Here is a 21145-nt window from a genome sequence, read left to right as displayed (position 1 = left end):
TTTATTTTTTATTTACACTGAAGTTTAATTATTTTTTAACATTTTAAAAAATATCCGTGCCATCTAAGGAGGATAAAATATATGTCGTACGTCATTTACTTACTTTGGCGTGGTGTAAAAAAATTGTATTTTGTTCGCGGGTAACGACTATTATTTTAAACATGAACGGTTTTTTAGGTTTTTGTAAATAAAGGTTTTGCAAAATAAGATAGTTTTTTCATGTTTTTGCTAAATTATCGTACAAACTGTATTAAAGTATTTTATTTGATTTGTTTTTTTATGCAGAAACGGGTTTAGAATTTATGTAAATGTCTTTAAAGCTAGATAATTAAAGGCTGGAGAAATATTTTAATTTTGATAAATTGACTTACAAATAACTTTGAAATTACCTACTTGCAAAGGAGTTAAACCACAAAAAAACAAATGAAAATGGCTCACATACTTGTAAGTAAATTAATATATTCTGATATTAGGTATATAATATATTCTGATATTAGGTTTTTTCTTTTAGTTGTTAATTGTCTGTTTGTTTGTTTATTAACTTAGAATTTACAGGTCTCCAGGTTGTTGGCAATTATAAAATTTAATTAACAGCTTTATAAAATATTTTTTGAAGACTCACAGTCTGGCAGTTCTATAAAAATTTAAAAAAATTGATTTTGTAAAAAAGTAGAAAAACTTGCAAATTACAAACTTGGTCAAATAACTGACAGACTGATAATTGAAAAGAGTATTATTTAAGTTTATTTTTTATAATTTTAAATTTATTTAGGAGGATCCTGCACTTGAAAGGCAATTCAAAGGTCACAGGGACACAGTCACAAGTTGTGACTTCAACCCAAATATGAAACAACTTGGTAAATTTACATTAAACATTATGCATAGTTAAAAACAATTAAGACACTGTTAAATTGTTTAACATAAATCTTTATGTGATCAACTAATTTTGTGATGTTTCAATATGTTTATTTTTTTTCTCCATACACTTGGTTAGTGTTATTGCTTAATGTCTTTTCTGTTGGTTTTGTGTTTAATTTGTTTAACTAGTTTATATTGGCTTGCCAGTCTTTGTTTTTATTTTTTTTTTATAATTTAGCCACTGGTTCAATGGATTCTTGTGTTATGGTTTGGAATTTTAAACAAAATATGAGATCCTACAGATTTGTTGGACATAAGGTCAGAAAAAATTTAAACATAATTCCCTATAACATCTTTACTAGTTGTTTTTGCCCATTTTTATGTATTAATTTAAACTCGTAATATTATTAATTTATTACTCTTCTTTTTGAATATTTTTAAATGTTATTGTTTTTTTAGGATGCTGTTATGTCGGTTCAATTTTCGCCTTCTGGTCAACTTGTTGCATCGGCATCAAGGGATAAAACTGTTAGACTCTGGCTTCCTACTGTGTAAGTATTTGTTTATATATATAAATACTTAATTTTAATGTAACAAGACAGCTGTAGTAACCACAACTTTTGTTTTAGTGTGTAAAGATTTTGATAATGTTCACCTTATTAAATCTATTATATATATATATATATATATATAGCCTATATATAATATTTAAAAAATTTATTTTAAACAAATAAAATTAAAACTTTTTAGTATCTAAATATATATGTATATATCTGTTTAAATTACTCAATACTACCTAAAACTAAAATTATCAAAAATGTAAAATTGTTTAAAATTTAAACTTATAGCAAAGGTGAATCCACAGTCTTCAAAGCTCATACTGCTACCGTTCGGAGCGTTAATTTTTCAAGTGATGGTCTTAACCTTTTAACCTCATCTGACGATAAAACAATTAAAATGTGGTCAGTCCACCGACAGAAGTTTCAGTTTTCATTCAGCCAGCATATGAACTGGGTTAGAAGTGCTAAGTAAGTGTTTAAATTGAATTTTCACTAAGTTATGTAGTTTAGATATTAAATTAATTAAAAATGGTAGTAAAAATTATTTTTTGTATATAGTTATCCTCGATGTAAAAAGGATAACTTTACAGACTAAATATTGGATAACATTAGTTACCTGATCACAACATAAATGCAGTTGAAATCAAACCCTGGACCTCTTGTAATAAAGCCAAGTGTTTTAATTACTTCATCACTTTATATGTGTTCTCTTTATAACATCACTTTATAACTACTTTTTTATTATATCTAAAGCTTCGAATTTTAGGTTTGTTTTTCGATCATTTTTTCACATTCCAGCGATGGGCTTTTAACCTAGGACTTAATTTTATTTTGTAGATTTTCACCTGATAACAGACTTATAGTTTCAGGAAGTGATGACAAAACAGTGAAACTATGGGACAGGTATTGGTGTTTTATACTTGATTTGTTGTTTAATTGATCAACTTTACTTATTGCAATAAATCTACCAAATTTAATATTTTATTTTCTTAATTATTAATTTAATGTAGGCTTTTTCATTTTTTTAAATTTTTTTTTTGTAAAAATATTCAACAAAAAAATGTAGGGTTAAAAATTGGGTAAATTGGGATAAAAAGAGGGATAAAAATTGGGAAAATTGAGATAAAAAGAGGGATAAAAATTGGGAAAATTGAGATAAAAATTCTATATGCAAAGTGATATACCAACTATAAAAATAACGTCTTTTTTATTTTTTATTCACACAAAAATCTTTGCCTTAAAATACAGAAACAGTAAAGAATGTATCCACACATTCTACCAACCAGGAGGTTTTGTCAACAATGTTGAATTTCATCCAAGTGGAACTTGTATTGCTTCAGCTGGGACAGATTCTGCTGTTAAAATATGGGATATTCGAACCAATAAACTACTTCAACATTATCAAGGTTTAGTTTTTAAGTTATCAATATTTGCAATATACCAAATTCATTGAAATTTTAAATCCTGAAGTCAATGGTTTGATTCTACGTTTTACATGTTAAAGCGCCTTTTAACTTAAAGCAATCTTTTATATATGTACATACCTAAAAAATTAATTAAAGCTTTATTTGACCAGGTTATTTAAAACTCCAATAAGGTAGTATATACACCCTAAATTAAAAATGTAAGGGGTCTATTATATCTTTAATTTTAATGTCAGTACTTTATCTGAAATTGGGTAAATACGTTCATAAAAAATGTTTTTATTTTGTTATATAGTTCACAATGGTCCAGTAAATCAAGTTTCATTTCATCCTACTGGAAATTACATGATAACATCTTCTAATGATTGCACACTTAAGATATTGGACTTGTTAGAAGGAAGATTATTCTTTACACTGCATGGCCATCATGTTAGTATTTTGTAAATAAACTATTATACAATTTATATGTAACTGGGTTTAGTGAATAATTATATATATGTATGTCCAAATCAAAGGTATTTAAGCAGATGAAATATCGCTAACAAATATTAGCTAAGAATTGCAGTCAAATTTTGAAAATTAATAAACAAATTATAATAGTTAATGATAACGTAACCATTTCTAACTATTTTACAAATTATAACTTAAATTTTTTTCTTGTATTTTTATTTTTTAGGAGCCAGTCACTGCAGCTTGTTTCTCAAGAAATGGAGAATATTTTGCTTCAGGTGGAGCAGATGACCAAGTAATTTATTTGTAGTTTTATAAATTTTCTTTTTCTGTTTTTTTCTTTTTTTCTATATTTTTCAGTTATGTCAATTTATCCAAACTGAAAAGAAATTAGGTTATAAATAAACACAGATATTTTTGAACAACTAAAAAATTGAATTATTATAAACACTCTTATTTTAAATATTCTTTTTAAAAAAAGGTCAATTTTTCATTTAACAACATCTTTTTTGTTTAGGTCATTGTTTGGAAAACTAATTTTGATCAAACTGATCCCTCACAACAATTACAATCCACTAAAAACAAGATGAGAAGTCACGCAGAAGAAACAGCAGTAAATCCAGCGAAAAAATCTTTTCCAGATAGTTGTGTTTGTAGTGAACAGTTACCTACACATTGTATTAAGGAGACAGAGCCTAGAGATTTAGTTCAAGAACCAGCAGTAAGTTTTTGTGTTTATTTTTACTTATTTTAATGTAAAGTATCCCCGAATTTAATTTTTTTAAGAAGTATATTGTACTGGTCAAGGGTGCTGTAAGATAGTGTTTACTTTAATCTTGTTTTTATCTGTTTCTACACTACATTAATTTAGTTATAATTTTTAACAACTTTCTTGAAAATTTTTGGCGTTATGATATTGTTTGAAGCTAAAATCAAACCCAGGAATTTTTTGGTTGACCTAATCATACATTACTCTTGGCATTTATGGCTTAGACTCTTTAGTTTAACAAAGATAGCTTGCTTATATGTATATATGATTTAATTTTTCATAACAGCCAGAACAAATAGAAATATCTCCTTCACATCATGTCTCGTTGGCGCACAGCAAACTTGCTGGCCGATCCCAACAAACAGCTCCCTCACGCCACCCAGTGGACACTCATAACAATGCAGAGGAGTCCGGTGTAAGTCAGTTTGGGACAAGTATTACAGCAAGACAAGACGATCGGGGAATTTCACCAAAACTGGCGGCAACACTTGACCAAATTGTTGGACAGTTAGATATGTTAACGCAGGTAAGGATTTTTATGCTTTTTTAAGTTAAAATTCCTTTTATTTTGTTAATTTTTGTTGACACTGTCTAAAATTGCTTGTGCTAGTTTAAACTTTTGTTGCCAACTAGGCCTAACTGCATGAGGTCCTGGGTTTGATTCCCTCTGATTCCTTGTTCTAATTTTACCGAAATTCTGTAAACAGTATTAACTTTTGTCTGAATTTGAAAACTTTAAATATTATGGTTTTATTTTAGACTATGACAATCATCGAACAACGAATGACGATGACTGAAGATAAGTTAAAAGAATGTTTAGAAAACCAACAACAAATAATGAAAACTTCAGAGTAAATGTTCCAAATACTTAAATTCTATTGGTTAAAAACGGGCCAATAAGATTTAAAACAGAACTGACCTAAAGTTGAGGCATTTATAAACTATTCTTTCAACAAAATAAAAATTTAAATTTTATAAAAATCAATGAATATTATTTTCAAGAATACAATTAACATTTTATTGAAAACCTAATTAGTATAATCTTTCCTAAAAAAGTTTTATTTAACACTTTAAAATAAATATTTTCATAGTATTGTAGTTTTTTTTGTAAAATTTCTTTTGGGCAAAATATTTTTGTTTTAATTGTTATTTTTAGATGCTGCTCTTTTAACATTTTTTATAAATATTTTAGAGTGCTATTGTAATACTGTTTTATACTGTACCTTTTTTTAATTAAAATAAAAGTAGTTAACAAAAATAGGTGAATACTTTGGTTTTTAAATTAAGCCCCACTATGTTAGTAAGTTAATAAAGAAAGCAGACCCATCGACAGTTTAAAAGTGACTTTAATTAAATTTGACAGAATATCATTATAAATTCAGATTTTTGTTTATAAACATGTATTTAGATTTATTGAAACCAATTGCCTTGGGTAGTTTCAGGTAATTTTTTGTTTATGATAATTATTTTTTTTCTGATTTAATTAATATTTAAATGTGACCATTTTTTTGTTATTTTCATTGAAATGTCCTTTAATTTTTTTACGTTCTGATTTTTTCATTTTTTTTCTTTTAATCCACCATTTTTTCCCTCCATTTTTGGCATTCTGCAGCATTTTGTTTCGTCTGTCACAATTTGTAAAGTTTGCTAGCAAAGGGAAATTAATTGTCTAAATGTTGTGTCTATTTATTTGTCAGTATGTCGGTGTGTAAAATTAGAATTTAAAGAATAGCATCGCTATTAGACTATCAACAGTTAAACAGTTAGTTAAATTTGGCTACCAATACGTTTATATAGTTGATCGTATTTTTTTAAACAAAAGGCAGATAAGTAATGCCTAAAAGCCGTGAATTTACCAGCTTTTAAATAAAAACTTGGAAGTAAACCCAGAATTGAAAAAAATTGAAAACCCAGAATTGAAATAATTAAAACTAAAAACTACTTTTAATTTTGTTTGTAACTTATTTTTCCAGGTAGTCAGGAAATGGAAAAGGTATTCGATCAAAACCTAAAACACTGCAAAAGGGTTAAGCTGCAAAACTTTCAAACTTTTAAAATAAAAGATAATTGCCAAATTCTTTTTAAACCAAAAACTGCAGCAAAACTAAATGCAAACTCAGCGTCCAATTTGGATTCATCACCCAACAAAAAACAAAACAATGATAATGAAAATTCTGTTGTGAAATCGAATATAAATGCAACTACTTTAAATGGAATTTATCAAAGCAACAAAGAAAAAAACGTGGATACTATAAGGTATATAACTATATATATACTAATAGTTTTTTTATTTTTTTTTATTTTAGTTTTTCGCGCATCAATGACAGTGAATTTTAAAATATATAATAAATAATTACATCAATGCGACGGGAAAAAATGACAAATCAATTTAATTATATAAAACATGCCACAAATATTAACGTTAAAATATTAAGATTTTAAGTATGTATGTTATGGCATGGTCACCAAACCTAGTTATTAAAAAAAAAACTTTTGTTTAAACTGCAAAACAAAATGATTCAGCATATTTCTAAAAAAAATTTATTTTCATATTACCCTAATTTTAATATTGTTTTAAATTAAATATAACATTATATGGAAATATTTTTAGGAGTCCTACTAGATTGGAATGTAATTCTTTGGAAATAAGTCCAATGACTGCACAAAATTCTGCTGATGAATTAATACACGTACCAAAAAAACGGGTAAAAAAGAATTTATTTCAACTTACTAATTACATTTACTTTAATTAACTTTTAAATACAAATTTGTGTTTTTTTTAGAGATTTTGTGATAGTTTCAATGAAAATGTCGCGACTAAATCTAAAACAAGCCCTTCTAATGGTAGGAACAATTATTGTTAATATTTAAATTTAGAATTACTCAGTTATAATTAATCTGGCAGCGTGGTGTAGTGGTAAGAACACTTGCTACACCACACATGGGGTCATGGGTTCAATCCCCACTGACCTCATGCTGTAGCGCCCTTGAGTAAGGCGCTATAAACGGTATAAACTCCTGCTGAGCCAGCACTTAATCAGCAGTATAATTACCGGGCAATTATAATCTATAATATCCCAAACTGCCACAGGCAACTCGAGACTGGGTTGGAGTAACTGATGTTACTCTATGTTTAAGTCGCGCATTCGACTTTCCCACATCGAGGATAAAGATATGTCAAAAAAAAAAAAAAATCTATTTTAAAAAACGAAAAGAGAATTGCACATAACCCGTAGTTCATAACATATCTCTTCTTAAAAATTTCAAAATCAGATTTTATTTTTAGAATTTAAAAAAGAAATATCTGTTCAGGAAGCAGATGACAATACTGTAAGTAAAAAAAATATTTACATTTCTAAAGCATAACTGAAAACAGTTTAGCAATAACTTGTTTTGTTTTAAAGTTAAATACAAAATTAATTTAAACATACCTTTATACTTTACTTAATTTCAATTAAATTTAATTCTTCACCAGAACCCTATATTCAGTCCAAAAAAGGATAGTTGCATCAACATTGTGGAAAATACTAAAACTGAATTTTGTAATTATGAAAATGTAAATGTACAGCTAATAAGGAAAACTGATCATGTAAATATTCAACCTAAACAAAACTCCACACTGGCATCTAGTGTTGACATGTTTTCATTTGTTGATGACCCAATTCAAAGTCAATCAACTCAAATTAAAAACTCTGCGGACACTTCTACTTTTTTGGAAGCAATTCAAAAATCACCTGACAAACCATGTGAATTTCAAAATTCTGAAACAAATTTTTTCAAAACCGAAGATTTATTTGATATTAAAAATAAAGAAGAAAACAATTCAGTTTCAAATATAACATCAAATAGTCCTGAATCGAATGCCGCAAAACAGCATCATATTAAACCAATTTTACCAACCAAAAAGTGGTGTAATGACTGGTTAGAGTCACACCCAAAAACAGAAATAAAAACAGCAACAGATATCTCATCTTTAAACACTAGTTTTGAAAACTCATCAGCAAGTGTTAAACAAACTATGCAAAACAATGGTCTACTTACTTCAGTAGAACATGGGACTTCAGGTAGTATTTTGAATACAGGACTAAAAACAACTTTTATTAGAAAAGGATTAAATGAATATCAGCTCAAAAATGAAAATTCGACATGTGTTAAGAAAGAATTATTAAACGATCAATGTAAAAATGAAGAAATGTTTAAACACCTTAAAGATAATAAATTGGAGCCAAAATTACTTGAGCCTGAGCAAATACAAGGGTTTAATAAAACTTTAAATGAAATTAAGAATAACATGATTTTTAATAATGAAGAAATATCTGAAAAGAAGATAATACCTAATGAAAATCTTGATCATACATCTATTAAAAGCCAGGTGAGTAATTACTAGACTTGTTTTAAAAATGTTTTAAAAATCGTTTTTATGCTCATGTGATGTAACTTAATTAAGTCAAAAAATACTAAAATCCTGTTTTGTTTTAACATGGACTTCTTACATGCCTTTATCAAGTTAAAAATTAGTTAAAATGTTGTCAAATTGTCATTTTAATATTGCATTTGCTTGAAGGTTGTGAATAATGTTGAAATGACAAAAGAAAACTCTAACCAAGTCAACACTATGGCTGAAAATGGTATTTTTTTATATTTTTATGCTAACAATAGTAAACTAGATTACTTTCAAAATCAATTTTATTTACTTTCCTAATTTGGGTTCTTTTTTTCTAATAATTGATTTACATGATTTTTTGGTTTATTCAGAAGTTAACTCAGATGTTAATAATTCAGACGAATCTTCAACAGATAATAATGAAGGTATTTGATTTGTATAAATACATAGTTATAATAAACAATGTTATATTCTGTAAATTATAAAAGTTTTTTTATTAAAATGCAAGTATAGTAAATATAACATTTTAAAATAAAGGTACTGGGTTTAATTCTAACTGTTTTTTTTCTTCTTATCCCTCTTTTGTTGTCTGTGAATACGACAATTGTTATACCAATTTAAATTTAACAAATTACCAAAATTGTACATAATTTTTATGTTTTTTTTACTATAGTAAGAAGATCTACACGAATTAAAACCATTCTGGAAAAAACAAAACCAAGAGTTTTTATGAGATCAACATCAAATAAATCACCTGATTCAGATAATAATAAGGTATATATATATATCATATAATTAATATAAGGTATTATATAAGGTATTATATAGTCTAAGGTATTTTATTTATTATTTTAAATGGTTGATGAGTATTGCTTATTATTATTTTTTTTAAGAGTAATTTAATTTATGATTTTAAAGTGAAAATAGATAAGCAATTTATATTGCCTTGTACTAAAAAAGATATTTTTTTGCTTTTACTAATTATAAGTTATAGTGAAATTATAGGCACTCGGTTAAGATATTATTGACCGTTTTATTTCTTTGTTAATTATCACCTGTATATCAAGATATTTCTTACTAATAAGGTAATTTGATTTTTTTGTAATTTTAGATAAATGAAGAAAATTTACTTGTAAACCAAGTTTCAGTAGAAGAAAAGTCATCTAGGTAATCTTGTTTTGTAATTTCTGGAGATTAAATTTTTAATAATATTAACTCAATATTATAATTCTACATTCTTTACATTTATTATAACAACATTTAAAGAATATATATCAAGTATAGTTTGTTTCCATACTGTTATTATCTGATTTATGTTTTTTTAGCTCGGAGTTATCAAAAAATGAGGAATTACCAACAGAACTACCTAAGTTTGAACTTATTGATGAAAATATTTATTTGGGAAAAAAGTAAGAAAATGTATTTTGATTTTAAAGCAAAAATTAATTTTTTTTTAAAATGATGGTTTTGTAGTTAACGTTTTTAAATTTAAGGCTGTAAAAAATAAATGTCAATTAAATATTTAACTTAAGCACTAGGACCACATTTAATCTTACTTTTTATGTGTATTACATGTCTATTCTTTCAATAATAATATTTTTGTTTTTTTATACAATGAATTAAAAGTAGTTTTACTAAATATGCAATGAATTAAAAGTTTTATACAATGAATTAAAAGTAGTTTTACTTTTTATAATTTATAGCAAAAAATCTCGAATTTGTAAAGAAATTCGGCACATGAAATGTGAATGTTACAACATGGCTGAGGACGATGCGACACCTTGTGGTAATGATTGTTTAAATCGCCTTCTTATGATCGAATGTACGTCACGTTGTTTGTTTAAGGAGCATTGTACTAATAAGCGGTAAGTTTGTTGTTAATTTTTTTTACATTTATTTATCTTCGATGTGGATATGTCAACTTCACAATCTGAACATAATATCAGCTACTCTGACCCAGTCTCAAGTTGCTATTGGCAGTTTGGGATATTATTGATTATATTTGCCTGATAATTAAGCTGCTGATTAAGTGCCAGCTCAACAAAGGTTTATACCGTCTTACTCAAAAGTGCTATGACATGAGAGCAGTGGGGAAAAATATTATCGTTAAAAATATTTTTGTGCAATCATAAAAATGTGTTCTTTTTTAAACATTAGAAGGTAGAAAATTAAACTGGTTATATATATAAATCATATATACATCAATTTTAAATTTTGTTTTATAAATTTTTTCAAATTTTAATTAGAAACTGTAATATCTAAAATGGTGGTACCACTTTTTAAAATTAAAATCAACTTAAATTTTCAATATTAAAAAAAATTAATTTTTTCCCGTAAAAAATCTACAAAAAAATAATATTTAAAAAAATTTTTGCAGCTTTCAAAGAAAAGAATTTTCCCCGACCCAGGTTTTTCAAACAACATGGAAGGGTTGGGGTTTACAAGCAACCTCAGACTTAACCCCGGGCCAGTTTTTGATGGAATATTGCGGGGAAGTATTGGATCCATTTGAGTTCTACAAAAGATCTCAAATATATGCTGAGGAAAGTCAACAACATTTTTACTTCATGGCTCTATCCCAAAATGAGGTAAATTTAAAATATTTATAATTTTTTGCAATGAGTTTTGGCCTTTTTTGCAATTAAAATTTAATTTTATTATTTAGGAGTTTAAAATTATTTAGTAGTGTTCAATTGTTTTTAAATGTTGTTTTTTATTTTTTAAATTAATTTTTAAATTTTAGTATTTTGTGTTTAATTAAACCTTTCACCATTTTTAAATTCTACTTCTATAGTTTACTAATATTTTAAATCAGATATAAAAGTATTGCAAGGAATAAACACAAATTTAAACTCAAGACGTAAGCTCCCTTACAACAAATTACCTAATGCTTAGTAGAGCTTACACCATACCTACCACAACATACAATAACTCACAAAACCTTATGTTATCATTCTTTAACTTCTAGGTTGTGGATGCTACTTTAAAAGGCAATACCTCTCGTTTTATCAATCACAGTTGTGATCCAAACTGTGAAACTCAGAAGTGGACGGTCAACGGAAGACTTCGAGTTGGATTTTTCGCGAAAAGAAATGTCTCCGCCGGTGAAGAAATTACTTTTGATTATCAGTTTGAAAGATATGGGTAATTTTATTTATTTTTTTGTTAAACATAATTTTACAATCTATACATATGATGCTTATTAGTTGATATATATACATATATAAAAGTTAAAAGCATGTCAATGTATGGGTCAATATACTTAATACAAAAACTGTTATTTATAGCATGCAGGCGAATTTTTACACCATTTTTTTAAGACTATACGACAAGAGTTTAAATAGTAACAGGCCAACTCAGTAAAAATGCAGCTCATGGAGGCATTTAAGTAGTGTTTATAAATTAAATATTTTTTTATAATTTAAATTGATCAAAAAATGTTTAATAGTTGGGCATGAAATTAATAATGTGGAGGGCTATATTGCCTTAAGTTGTGTCTTAACAATGTTTTAGTTAAATTTTTATATTGTAAAGCCTTATATTAACCTTAACACACTCAATCTGTTATGTTTTTATAGAAAAGAAGCTCAGAAATGTTTTTGTGGTTCAGATAAGTGTAGAGGTTATCTTGGTAAACCTCCGAATGAGAATGACGACGACGAAGACCTCTTGAAAATTTTACCGACAAATTTGTTGACCTCTCTTCCTGTTGAACTTGATAAAAAGGAGAAAAAGAAAGGAAAGAAATGGCAGGAATTTGTTAATAATACTGTAAGTGTATATTAGGTAATAATATATTAAAAAAGTAGATAAAATTTTTTCTGAACATCGGAAAAAAAAAAAAAAATTTTTTGCTAATATAAATAACAATTTCTAAATGCTGTTAAAATTTCTTATTTAGCATGTTTGCTAATGTCTAATACTATCTCTTATTAAAGAATAATCTAAAAATTTCATATTAAAACAAAATTTTTAAATGCTGAATTAAATTAAAAAATAAAAAATACTTGATCAGAAAAATCAAAAATTACAAATTTTTTCTTTTTTTTAGCTTGAGCACGAAATAAATTGTTTTATGAGTGGATTACAAACAACCAAAGAAGTTTTAATGTTGTCAAGGTTTATGGTTCGAAGTGAGACTGTGGAACAACGACTTTTGTGCCTTAATGTGTTAACTAACACTTCAATCACTTCATGTTTAAGGTAAAACTATTGTTTTTTTTCCAATTTAATATATAAGGCCAAATAAGAATTAATAATAAAATATGGTGTATTTTTGATCACTTATACTTTACAGTTCTCAGAAAAACTTTTGTATATTATCAGTTTTGCTTATTTTCTCTCGTATCTTATAGTCCTAGCCAATTCTTTCTTGTACTTTGCGGTCCGTGCAAATTTTCTCTCATACTTTAAAGTTTACTTTAATTTTTCGTATTTAGTATTTTACGGTCCTCGCTAATTCTCTCTCGTCTTATACAATCCTTGCTAATTCTCTTTTATACTCTAAAGTCCTTGCTTATTCTATATCGTATTTCACAGTCTAACATTTTTCTGCGAACTGCAAAGTACCTGTGATTTATATTTCTAAATTACATACCTAAGTTTTGTGTCAAGTTTTAAATAGTATCCACTTTTATGTTGTTTCATACCAACTTAATCTTTAAGTTGAATTAATTTATATATGTGACCTTGTGCCTTGTTTATTTGTTAACCTTGGTGTTCATTAAAATGTTTGCTAAACATAATATTAATTGGTAATATCCTATTTAAACTTAATGTAAACAATTGTTTAATTTATATGTAAAATTTTTAGGGAATTTTTGAAATTTCATGGTCTATCTTTAATATGGAGTTGGATGGTTGATTTGACGTCTTCTACAAAAATCCTTGAAACCGAAATTCAGTTAAAAATTCAAATTTTGAACACTTTAAAAATTTTACCGATCACCAATAAAAATATTTTGGAGGATAGTAAAGTACTAGTTATGGTACAACGATGGCTTAAAGAAGGTAAAATATATTTTATGTTGATTTAAATGTGAATTTAGTGTATTTTTCTAGGGCAAGCAATTGCTAAAAATTTTTTTGGATTTTTATTTTTAATAGATTGAGTTGATCTTTTACCTGTGTGTTATAGCAAGTAAAATAACAGTCTCGTTTTTTTGAGTTATTGGTTTAAATATTACTGTTTTCATTCTAAATTGTCTTCTTTATTACGCATTAATATATAAATATTTTTTGACTATATATTATATTGCAATATTAAAAATTTTAATTTGTTTATTTAGAAACTGAAAATAGCGAAAATTTATTTGAAGAAATAACAAAATTGAAACAACAAGTTAACTCAAATGATGAAAATTCAGGTGAAAATGAAAATGTGGACGAAACTATGAACGAATTTAAAAATGAAAATGCTGATGAAGCAAATTTGGAAGAAAATACAAGTAAAATTGAAACAGAACAAAAGACGGAAGTAAGTATATTAACTATTATTTCAAATTTTTACTGTTTTTAAGTACAACTATATTATTTAACTTATAACATATGCATGCATTAATGTATGGTTATTATTGTAAGGGATAAAATAACAATTATTATGATCATACTTGTCAAGTGTTCTGACTAATATTTTGCATCTTAAATAGGCTTATTGTAATACTTTAACTTTGTACTATAATTATTTTATGTTTTAGCTGTAAATTACTTACATTTGTTGTAAGGTTTAAAATGAAATTAATTTTTTTTGATTTGCTGTCTTTTTGGTATTGTAATTAGAATGATTTTTTACCAAATCTTAACTTTTTTAATTTTCATAAATATTTATTTTTAGGTTGTTGCTGAGGACTTAAAACAAATTTTAACTGAAGAAGAAGCAAACTTAGAAGTTGCAACAAACAATAAAACAATGTTAATTTATTTACTGGATTTATGGAAGGACCTAAAAGAAGTGTACAGGTAAAATTTATGTGCCTTAATTTTTATCGACGTTTAATTTAAACTCGGTATATTGTTATATTGTACTTTATGTTATGTTTTTTTTTGTTAGGATTGTCTTAGGGTTAAAATGTTAACATTTTACTTCAGGTTACTTTAATATTAAAGTTATTTAATTATTGTATAAATTCATCTATGGTTTACCATGTAGATATACTTTATTGCTGCTTATAAGTTAATGGTTATTTAATGTGTTGTATTTATTGTACAAATGCTGAATGTTAATATATTATATAATGACTTAAATGTTGTAGCTGATTTAAATTGTGCTATTGCATGTTGGATTTTAATTTTTGGAAATTTGGTTTTTATGTTGTAACCTTCTAATATAATTTTTGATATATTTTTTGTAACATTTTTACCAGAATACCAAAACGAATTATTACTTCACACAAGTTGTCGGAAAATACTGACCAGGATTACGATGACCTAAGTTCTGTGGTAACTTATTTAATTTTAAAATTATTAACTTTGTAATCATTTTTGAAACCTTTTCTGGTATTACCCATATTATCAAAAAAAAACATTTTTATAAATGGACATATTTTAAAAAACCAAAAGTTAAAAAAAAATAAAAATTTAAGTCAAGATTTCAGATTTATTTGAGAAACTAATGAATAAAGGGGTTAATAAAAATGTTTTTTTTGTCTGTACAAAGGCATTTTTTAGCATAAGATTCTTGATCTATCGCCCATTTAATGTAATGGTTTTAAGTCATTTAATTCATTTAAATTTTCCTTCTTTTTGCCCTTAAATTCATTTTAAATATTTTGTTAAATTTTTTTAATGATTTTTTTGTAGAATGACTCTCCAATCGCAAAAGAAGATGAAAATATAAAACCTAATTTGAAACAAACTTCATATTATGGTCACCGCAATAGAAAAGAATATCTAAAGTATTTAACGATTTTAAGAATTGCATTTACGATAAATAAATACATGAATAAACTACAATCGAAAAATGGCAATTTGTCATTGCTAGTTATAGATATATATTGCGTAATTGACTTAAAAAATTGATTTTACTTCTGTAATGCTGTGTTGTGTGGAAATTACAGTAAAGTAAGTAAGGTTTAGTGTCAACTTACAATTAAAAGGTTTTATTGGAAAACAGCATGTAACGGAAAATGAAAAAAATTTTAAACTAGTTTAGGTTTAATGAAATTGATAATCAAATTTCTTTTAAATTAAAATTACTTTTCTACAAAAATAAAGCAAACTTTTAGTGGATTTTAACTCATTTTGAGTTCAATTGGTAAGAAAACTTTAAATAAGTTTCTTTGAAGGTCTAGATGTTGCTTTATGGGTCAGTACATCAAGAATGCATTTAAAATTTGTATGTTAAAATAAAAATTTAATCAATATCTAAATCAAAGAAACCTATTTTTTAGGTTTTAAAATATTAAACTAATATAAAAATGCAGATTAATCAAGTACAAAACAACAGGGTTATAAAATGTTATACCAAGATGCAACACAGCAGTACAGAAGTGATAAATATCTAATCCTAAATAACAAGTTATTAGTAATATTAAAATTTTGTTGTTAAATTTATAGGGAAAGTGAAAAGGAAAGAATTAAAAGAAGTCCTGATACTCAAGATGGAAAAATCAAACCAAATACTGATGGCGACAGTAAGTTAAATTTAATTTTATATAGTATTTTGCAGGCAAAAATATTTTTTTATTGACATGTACATAGTAATTGTTGGGAAAAATATATATACCTTTATTTATAACAATTTATATGTGCTAATTTAATATGGCCTAGCTAAACCAAAAACGCTAGCTAAATTCTAAAGTATTGCTAGATTTTATACAGTAATATAAAAAATAAAGCTTTATGGGTGACTTATATATATGTGTATGCAAAATTGTTTAATTTATGTAAGATAAAATCGGTTTTGTGTGGTGCACCAGTAACTTGCTATAAGCAAATTTTTGTTGCTACCACATTAAGTAAAATAATTTAATAGTACCTGGTTGAATAAGTATTGCTTAGGCAAAATATTACTTGAATAAGCAAAAAAAAAACTTTAGTCTTTTTTTAGATTTAAAGTGGCTTTACAACTCAGAATCGAGCTCGAAAATTTCAAGACAAGAACACAGACGACAATTTGAACGAAATCAGGATAATAATAAAAAAACAAGTTCAACGTCGAAAGATTTTTATAATATACAAACTTTGTCAACTCCACAAATGTAAGTAAAGTGTTATTGTACTTTTATATACAGTCTTAAATAGTTGTCTTTAGTAAGCATTCAACAAAGCTTATTTTTATTTTGAAAAAGTTTATTTTGGCAAAAACCATACGCCACGCTCCCTAATCCTACCATATTAAAAGATATGACTTATGTTTTTTAAATGGTAAATTTGAAATGGTAAAAAAGGCCTCAATTTTGAGGGTTAAGAAAAATCAAATACTTGAAGTTTTGTTAAAGCTTTTGAAATACCCAAATTTGTTACTAGTAGACAGCCCACCCTACAGTTAACATTTTAATTGTTGTAATATTGTCAAAACTGACAACTAATATTTGCCCATGATAATTTACCCACTCAACATAAATGGCAGTTTTATTTATAATAATGGTCTATAAAGTGAGTATACATATATATATATATATATATATCGTCCAGCCAGCCCCTTAATATATATGAGTAAAAAATTATTAAATTCACAGATCTCAGTCCCCTGAGACTCCAGTTGAACCCACAACTCTAAACTACATCCCCCAACCTACTACTTACATACCTCAAAACAACAACATACAAACTGCACAGATATATCCAAGCATGTATGAAATTAATCCACAAGAAAGTCAGGTTGTGTACCCAACAGTTCAAGAACAAGTATATCAGGATTTAACTTATACTGGTGGCTTGGCTCAACAAACTATACAGGTTAAACAATTGTTGTTTTGTAAACCATATTTGTGTAGAGTTTGTTAAGAATTAAAGGGTCTGTTAATATTTACTTGAATGTGTGTAAAAATTATTTTGTTAAAAATTGTTTTTTTTTCTATATCATCCAATATACATCCAATATTTTCATAATTTGAGTATTTTTATTCGGGATCTTTTATTAAAGTTTTCTGAATAATTTTAATATAAGAATATACTTTCGGCATTAATATAAAAAAATGAGTTTATAAATAAGCTTGCCACTAAATATTTTCTTTCTTATGTTGACAGACAACTTATGATAGTGTAAATGGTGTGATGTACACTCAACCTATTCCTGTGGTTGGGGCACAACAACCTATACAACAAAATGTAAGCGAAACATAAGGCTTAAAATTATTTATATTTTGCTAAATGGATTGACATTCAAAGTTGTACTTGTAAATGTTTGTTGTGAATTGTTGTCATCACGGAAAAGTTTTTTTACCAAATGGAGATATGCTTAAAAATGAAATTTTGCTTAGCAAAAATGCTTTTTACCCAAAAAATGTTGACCTAAATTTTTGTAAATTGTCATTTTTTAAATTTTGGTTTTTAGGAATATGTTATTTGGTAAAATGGTTTTGGTAATGGTTGTTTCAGATTATTTAAGTCTGTTTGTTGATTTTTTGTAACTGAAACTTAGTTAATAATTGATTTTTCAAATAAGGACACTATGTAAACATTTGCTAATATAAATCTTTTTAATTAACAATAATATTTTCAGGGTGTTACCATATTAGGGTCACAAAGTGGACAAGCAATTGTTTTATTATCACAAGAACAACTACAACAAGTAACATAAAATTATATTTAAAAGCTTTAATTTATTTTACATTTGACACCAATTTTAAATCCACAAATTTTTTATAAGATAACATAATAAAACCCGCTAATTTTTTTAAAAATTTTTTAGTGTTATATATAAATAAAAATATTTTTAAAGAAAATTAAATGTAATTTCATAGGCCTTTCTTTATTTCTAATTTTGCCAAAAAATGACATAAAAATAAAACTTGTTAAAATTAAATTTTTTTGTTATTTTTAGTTGACCAACCAGCAGCCAATAGGTCAACAACAACAACTAGTTTATCCTCCTATACAAACCAACCTCACCCAGTTTCAACAAATCCAAAACAACCAGGTTCCCATAACAACAGAGTTACAACCTACTTTATCCAAACAACCAGTTCCTGATAAACAGCATAAGACAAATACTGTTAAAAAGTCTGAAAAACCCAAAGACAAAACCCCTAAAGACCCCCGTTCTATGAGGTTGCCCCCTAATTGGAAAACAGCGACTGATGCAGAAGGATCAGTTTATTATTACCACACTATTACAAGGTATTTTTAGCATTAAAATTACTTAATTAGTAATTTAAATGATAAACATAGTAAAACTACATTTAGGTATTGGTAATCCCAATATAATGATAGTTTGTGTTCTAAATGTTCGGTGGCTGCGTTATTTTTATGGCTGATAACATATTCTAAGTGTTAACATTTATAAAATTTATTAATTATTACCCATTCAAAAAATGTTATACCATTAGATTATTTATTACTAGTCAATAGCCCGCCTTACTGTTATCATTTTAGTTGTCGTAATGTTGTAGCAACTCTCACTAACATTTGCCAGCGATAATTCACCTATGTATCACAGAAGTTATTTTTATTTTGTAGGTCTATAAATTGGACATTAATTTCTATATGTTTATCATCCACTAAGCTCCAGTATATATATATATAGATGCCTAATTTTAAAACAAAAATGCACTGTTCAGCAAATACCATTTAAGCCTAATTTAAAGTTGACATGACTTGTTAGTGGCGCTAATTACAACTAGTGCCTTAACTACATATTTATTCAAGTACAATAATTTGTTTATTGTAATATAGGAAAACACAGTGGGAACCCCCAACCTTTAATAGATTTGAAAACTTGGATACTAATTCTTCAGATTCAAGTAGTGTTGTTGAACCAACTAAACAGGTATGTATTTTGTTTTAATTTTAAATTTTAAATTAATTTGTTTTTAAATATTTTTTTTTACATTTGAATGACTTTTAGATTTTTGCGTAATAGTAAATTTGTATTTATTTTTTAAGTGTTTTTTTGTTTATTAATATATTTTTTACTTTGATTTAATTAAATGTTTTTGATTTTAGCGGGACAAAAAATCAGGCGAAAAATCAAGTAAACTTCAGGAATCTGACGATGCAAAAAAATATCGTGAAGCATTTCGCAAAAAAATGTCTCAACAAATTGTTTCGTGCCTGAGTGCATATCGGAGGCCTGATTGTAAAATTGGTCGAATTACTTCGACAGAAGATTTTAAACATTTGGCAAGAAAGGTAAATATGCAGTGTTAACATTTTTTAGCTATTAACTGCCGCCATCATGGTGTAGTGTTTAGAACACTTGACTTCTCTACATGAGGTCCTTGGTTCAATCCCCACTGATCTCATGCTGTAGTGCCCTTGAGTAAGGTGCTATAAGCGGTATGAACTCCTGCTGAGCCAGCACTTAAACAGCGGCATGTTTGTTAGGCAATTACAATTCATAAAATTCCAAACTGCCAAAAGCAACTCTAGACTGGGTCAGAGTAACTGATGTTTCTCCATGTTTTAAAAATAGTTTTGAATTAATTAAGGTGAAACAATTGTTTATATAGCTTGAACATACTTATACTTATTATTTTGTAATATTTTAGATCACTCATGATATTTTAATGAAAGAAATTAAACAAGTGCAAGTCTGGGAGGACCTTGAAGTTAATTCTAATGTAAAACATAAAGCAAAAGATTATGTTCGCAAATATATGTCTAAAATGGGTGCCGTTTATAAAGTAAAAGACCATAAGGATTAAAAGATTGTGCTTTGAAAATAATGTTTTTATTATTTTTGGAAATTTTTTTTAACCTTTATGTTTTTTAGCAAGTATTATTCGTGTTTTTTTTCGCGAAACTTTCTATCAATTACTGAAATTTTATTTTTTCTGATTTATGTGTTTTAATACATCGATTACATTTTTAGTAAATTTTTTTTTGGTATTTAAAGGCTAAAGTTTATAGTATTAAACACATAACATCTAAGACAATTTTAGGTTGCCTGTTGTTATGGCTGTATAAGATGAGGACTTAAAAATTGATACAAGAAAAAAACAGTTTAATTTTATAGGTAACAAACGTGGGTAAGTTAATATACTCAACAATTAGTTATAGGTTTAATATAACATACTTTTTTAAATTATCTTATTTACGTTTTTCTTTTTTATTAAAACTGCAATTTTTTTGTAAATTAAGAAAATATAAAAAGAAAGAGTGAAATTAAATTATTTGGCAACACTTTTAAAACAGCTGATTTTTAAAAATTGTGGCGTTAACTTTTTAAAAACATTATTATAAAAACGAATAATATTTTGCTGTTTTAATAAAATTTTGTTTTATTTGTTTGCGTTATATTTACTTTGCTTTAGTTTAAATTTTTATTAACAAAAAACTTTTAAAAGTAAAATACTTTTGGTGTTTATTGAATGTACCGGCAGTGTGGTGTAGTGGTAAGAACTCTTGCTACACCACACATGAGGTCGTGGGCTCAATTCCGACTGATCTCAGCAGCATAATTACCGGGCAATTATAGTCTCTATAATATCCCAAACTGCTACAGGCAACTCGAGACTGGGTCGGAATAACTGATGTTACTCTATGTTTAATTTGCGCAGTTGACTTTCCCACATCGAGGATAAAGATATATACAAAA

The 21145-nt window shown here is 26.6% G+C and overlaps 2 protein-coding genes across 2 annotated transcripts; both read left to right on the top strand.

Annotated features, from left to right (window-relative positions):
• Positions 1–295: 295 nt before the first annotated feature.
• LOC145741519 (uncharacterized) lies at positions 296–5278 on the top strand. The gene is made up of 12 exons (XM_082559114.1): positions 296–444; positions 773–857; positions 1097–1176; positions 1318–1409; positions 1707–1886; positions 2256–2321; positions 2667–2824; positions 3138–3271; positions 3519–3587; positions 3810–4013; positions 4348–4587; positions 4821–5278. The coding sequence occupies exons 1-12, from the start codon at positions 424–426 to the stop codon at positions 4914–4916; spliced, it is 1425 nt and encodes a 474-aa protein (XP_082415240.1). The 5' UTR covers positions 296–423; the 3' UTR covers positions 4917–5278.
• A 551-nt stretch (positions 5279–5829) lies between these two features.
• LOC145741949 (histone-lysine N-methyltransferase SETD2-like) lies at positions 5830–20400 on the top strand. The gene is made up of 29 exons (XM_082559648.1): positions 5830–6317; positions 6673–6766; positions 6845–6905; positions 7348–7391; positions 7537–8433; positions 8626–8689; positions 8817–8870; positions 9119–9219; positions 9557–9612; positions 9771–9854; positions 10149–10310; positions 10823–11033; positions 11414–11589; positions 12024–12216; positions 12497–12648; positions 13259–13455; positions 13734–13921; positions 14279–14403; positions 14808–14883; positions 15244–15338; positions 16000–16076; positions 16493–16643; positions 17124–17343; positions 17635–17715; positions 18110–18178; positions 18431–18726; positions 19282–19375; positions 19552–19737; positions 20097–20400. Exons 1-29 carry the CDS (start codon positions 6046–6048, stop codon positions 20250–20252), a joined length of 4632 nt encoding a protein of 1543 aa, XP_082415774.1. The 5' UTR covers positions 5830–6045; the 3' UTR covers positions 20253–20400.
• Positions 20401–21145: the final 745 nt, after the last annotated feature.

The sequence above is a fragment of the Corella eumyota genome, chromosome 2 (genome assembly GCF_963082875.1).
Source record: "Corella eumyota chromosome 2, kaCorEumy4.1, whole genome shotgun sequence".
NCBI classification, from domain to species: Eukaryota; Metazoa; Chordata; class Ascidiacea; order Phlebobranchia; family Corellidae; genus Corella; species Corella eumyota.
Note: the sequence above shows the minus strand (reverse complement) of the source record. Positions and strands in the feature narration are given on the sequence as shown.